General features: G+C 46.5%; 1 protein-coding gene across 2 annotated transcripts in view; it reads left to right on the forward strand.

Moving 5' to 3' along the window:
• The first annotated feature begins 1,672 nt into the window (after positions 1-1,672).
• The window catches only part of LOC110315347 (gastrula zinc finger protein XlCGF8.2DB-like), a 7,157-nt gene continuing 4,114 nt past the window's right edge, over positions 1,673-4,715 (forward strand). Inside the window, exons 1-2 of one of the 2 annotated variants that reach the window (XM_021189427.1) lie at positions 1,673-1,940; positions 4,174-4,212. In XM_021189427.1, the coding sequence (XP_021045086.1) occupies positions 1,869-1,940; positions 4,174-4,212 (111 nt within the window). In that variant the 5' untranslated portion in view covers positions 1,673-1,868. Of the gene's footprint in view, positions 1,941-4,173; positions 4,299-4,715 lie in introns of both variants that reach the window. The other variant, XM_029534723.1, reaches the window with a different exon arrangement.

The raw sequence follows: 4,715 nt of genomic DNA on the forward strand, positions 1-4,715 counted from the left end.
TCTCTCTCTCTCTCTCTCTCTCTCTCTCTCTCTCTCGCCTTGGCTGCACCAGATGGTAGACCAAGCTGGCCATAAACGCAGATATCCACTGGGATTAACTGTATGCACTAACTCCTCCCGCCAATCTTCCTGCCTTTCTGCACACAATCGTTTCTGGTTAATGTAGTTCAGACAGCTTCACCATGGATACCAGGGCAGTTGCAGAGATGGACAGTGAAGAAGCAGTGTATAAGGAGTGAACGGGACTCCATGCAGACTAGATCGCGGTTACATATGCTCCGGTGTTCCCTTTTCCAGGAAGCTGCTGCTCGAGTCTTTCCTTCTGTAGCACATCCTCAATACCTCACCAAAGTGTTTTTCTGGGCTGAATTCCGTTATGCATCCCGAAATTTCTCTTAGCAGCGTGGGGATGCATAGAAAAGTTATTTGTGATGACGTCATATCTGATGTGTATAACTGAGAAGAGTTTGAATTCTTGAGATTGGTGGTGAAAGAATACTCGATTCCAGCCAGGCAGTGTTGGCACACACCTTTAATCCCAGTACTTGGAAGGCAGAGGCAGGTGGTTTTCTGAGTTCGAGGCCAGCCTGGTCTACAGAATGAGTTCCAGGACAGCCAAGGCTATACAGAGAAACCCTGTCTCGAAAAACCAAAAAAAGAAAATAAAAATCCAAATATGTCCTTTCTTTCTTCTTCTATGGTAATTCCTGAGCTTTCTTTGCAAGAGGACCTGTCAAGTATCATTCACACAAAGGCCTAAAACCTGTTGTGTCTTAAATCCAAGGCAAAAATGTTGAATTAAAGAGTCCATTAACATATTAAACTGGCCACACATGGTTTTAATCCCAGCACTTGGGAGGCAGAAGCAGGTAAATTTCTGAGTTCGAGACCAGCCTGGTCTACAGAGTGAGTTCCAGGACAGTGAGGGCTACACTGAGAAACCCTGTCTCGGAAAAACAAAAAACAAACACAAAAACTACAAAAAACCAAACAAATAAACCAAAAAGCAAAACATACAAACAAACAAAAACATCAAATTGGACAGTGGCCCCTGGTTTCTCTCAGCATCCCTCTGTCCTACTGTGTATAGGTCCCTCCTGGCTGGCACGTCCCCCCCCAACACCCCCTCCCCCCAACTCTCTCTCTCTCTCTCTCTCTCTCTCTCTCTCTCTCTCTCTCTCCAGTCCAGGTGTGCGGGTGGGCGTGCCTCCTTCCAGCTCCTCTGTCCCCTATTTAACTCAGCCACTTTTAGCTGTGCTAGTTTCATAGCTCAGGCAGCCCCTCTTGTTTGGCGGCCCCTCTATCTCCTCTCCTCATATGGCCCAGCTTAAGGTCATTGTTCACTCTGTAACTTTCCCAGAGGTTTCCTGTCTGGTCTGGAACTCACTGTGACAGGCTAGTTTCTAATCCCAGACATCAACTTGTCTCTGCCGGCAGTTCTGTAATTTAGGAGTATTTCAGCAAGCCCGGCCTTTGTAGCTCAACGAAATATTGACATATCTATAATCACAACAATCTCCCTAACAGATTGATTGTCCCCTCTCCATCTGGGGAGGTGTGCCCACTTCCTGGCGCTTGATCATGTCTGAACTACATTGTCCAGAAGACATTGCACCGAGAATAGCCAATGAAAATAGGCGTTTTAGTGACGACAAAATGACGCTGGGCGGGACTTTCGGCTTTGCGTGCAGGAGGTTCTTTGAAACTTTCTGGATCTGTCAGTCTGGTTCACAGAAAACTGGTTTTATCAGTATTGGTCATGGCAGGAAAACGGGAGAGTTGAGGCGTTTTTTTCCTCCGTCACGGAGACGGAACTGAGGTTTGCGACAACCAGTGTTATCTGATCCAGGCTTCGAGGGGGGATCGCCATGTCCCAGGGCCCGGCAGGCCAGTGGAGCCCGATAGTGATTGTGGAGACTGCGAGTGGAGCCCTGCCCCAGGTGAGTGCCTAGTGATCGCCCACCTACCTGAGTTCTAGAGCGCTGAGATCTGGATCAGGAGCTAACAGGGTAGACTCCCATGTCCCCGACTGTAGGACACAGGTGGACATTTTTTGTTTGTTTGTTTTGGTTTTTTTTTGTTTGTTTGTTTTGTTTTTACATCGGTGTGCTAGATCGCTAGAGCCCTACCCTCTGACTCACAGTGTCTGGTGGACTGTACCTCCCAAGGCTTGTGGGCGGGCCGGAGCTCGGAGACAGAGCCCTGGGGTGACCTCTACTGGCTTTAGAGGAGGAAAAGGGCTCAGTGCACCTAAAGACCTGACTTTTGTTTAGAGAGACTGTGGTGGCCAAGATTTGAACAGTTGAGAGATTCGCTCTAGTCAGTTTTCCAAGCGTGGGGCGGGGGTAGTTTGGGTGTAGGCAGAGACCTGTGAATTTTTGGGTAAATCCTGTGCATTCCTGTTGGAATGTGAGCCTTAGCAGAGGTGGGGAGTTGTAGGCTGGGTGGTGGTGGTGTTCAGATCTTTGATGGAGTTATTTTATTCTCTGTATCCCCCTCTCCCCCACCTCCATCCTTTCCTTCTCCACTGCCACCCTCGCGCCCCAGGAACTGGTGGGCACGCGCTCTCCCTCCCTCCCTCTCCCCTCTTCCCTTCACCTCTCTCTCTCCCTATTCCTTTGCCTCTCTCCCTCTGCTCCACTTCCCTCCCCTTTCCCTTCCCTCCCTCAGACTGGGTCTCTCCAGTCATGGCTGTCCTGTCTCTCTATGTACCAGGCTGTCTTCAAACTCAGAGATCCTTCTATCTCTAACTCCCAAGTGATGAGATTAAAGGGCCCTTTGTTTTATTTTTACTTTATTTATTTTTAATCTGGGCTCAAACTCACTGCTTACACCAGACTGCCCTCGAATTCACAGAGATTTGCCTTCTTGTGGGTTAGGGTCTCCTTTGGGTAAGGGCTGCCAAGTGAACTCTGGTTCATGGTGGAATTGCCCTAATCAGAGCCAACCACTCCTACCTTTCAAATGAAGTTTAAAAACTCAGCCATCAGGATGTGCTGCTGAGCTAAGTGTAGCTGTGAAGAAAAATTAAATTAAAAATAAATTTTATTTTTAAATAATATTACTAAATTATATTAGTAATTATTATAATTAATAATATTACTAATTTTAAGTGTTACTGAAAGATTTTACAATTGTGTGATGGCATTCAGCATTTGAGTAAAGTCTACTGTATTAGCTATCTCCCCATTGACACTCATCATGACTCTAGCTGGCCTATGTACATCATGTTAGCCTCAGATGCACAAAAGTCTGCCTGCTTCTGCCTTGTAAATGTTGTGTAAAGGCTAATTCTAAAGTCTTAATTCAATGTGGGTATATAAAATTACATTTTGAAAACATATGTACCCATTTGTGTAACTTTTGAAAGAAGAATTAGTCAAGTGCACAGGAAGAGCCTGTACCAAGTACTTGACTAAGACTAAGTTTGAGACCGCGACTCTCTTTTGTTTGTTTGTTTTTTTTAAAGGCTTATCTATTTTATGTATATGAGTACAGGGTTGCTATCTTCAGACACATCAAAAGAGGGTGATCTCTCCAGCCCTAGGTTCTCTTTTTAAAGTAGGAAGTTATGTTAGTTTGAATGAGAACAGTTCCCATAGGCTTAGATATTTGAATGCTTAGTCCCCAGGGTGTGGAACCGTTTGAGAAGAATTGGAAGGGTTAGGAGGTAAGGGACTGTTGGAAGACGGGTGTGGCTGTGAGTGAACTTTGAGGTTTCAAAAGCCCACTCCTAATCCAGTGTGTGCCTATGTGTGTGTGTGTGTGTGTGTGTGTATCTGCTTGCTACCTGTAGATCAGAGTATAAAGTCTTCAGGTATTGCCCTGGCCCCACGCCTCTCTTCTCCCCACCATGCTCATCCTGGACGAACACTCTGAAACTGTTAGCTAATACCCAGTTAAATGCTTTCTTTTATGTTGTAAGAGTTGCCTTGGCCATGGTGCCTCTTCACAACAGCAAAACAGTAAATGAGACAGGCTGCCATGCTTGTCCTCAGGTAACAAACTGAAGAGATTGATTCTTGGACCAAGGTCACCCAGTAAGAGACACCATTAAGGGATGGAGCCAAGGGGTACTCGGGGGTACCCAACTGCATGTATGAGAGGGGACTTGGGTGAACCTTTGGGATACTAACACTCTTGCTTCTAACTCACAACCTTGTTTTTCTACAGGTTTCCCAGTATTCAGTGAAACCTGCCAACCAGGAGGAGGTAAATGGAAGGTGCCCAGGAGTCACACGCCTCACTTAACACATAAGTGACCTCTGAGACTGTGATGTCCTGGGACTCTGTGCTTGGTATTCTCTCTGTCCTTCCATTGGATTTCCCTGGCACATGCTCTGAATGAAAGGTCCCCACATCCACAGCAGGGATTATATGGTCGGGTTTCCCTTTATGGTAACCATTGGCTGAAGATTCAGAGGTCTTAAAGTTTCAGTGATGACATTAGAGGATGCCTGGAAGTGAGATGGGCTGGGGATGATTAGAAATGCTCAGGCGTGCATGAGGTCGGCTGGCTTTAGCGAGTTAGGTGTTGGGGTAGCACAGCATCTGTGGGCTGAGTCTGCATACTGAGATGGAAATGGAGGCTCAGTGTGAAGAATGATGTGTGTGCCGTGAGGTCATGTACAGATGGCTTCCTTGCCTTCCTGCCAGGGACAGAGTGGACAACAGTGGCCCAAATGTGGTCTGTGTGAAACAGATGATTGGGAGGA

Source organism: Mus pahari, unplaced genomic scaffold (genome assembly GCF_900095145.1).
Source record: "Mus pahari unplaced genomic scaffold, PAHARI_EIJ_v1.1 scaffold_5634_1, whole genome shotgun sequence".
NCBI classification, from domain to species: Eukaryota; Metazoa; Chordata; class Mammalia; order Rodentia; family Muridae; genus Mus; species Mus pahari.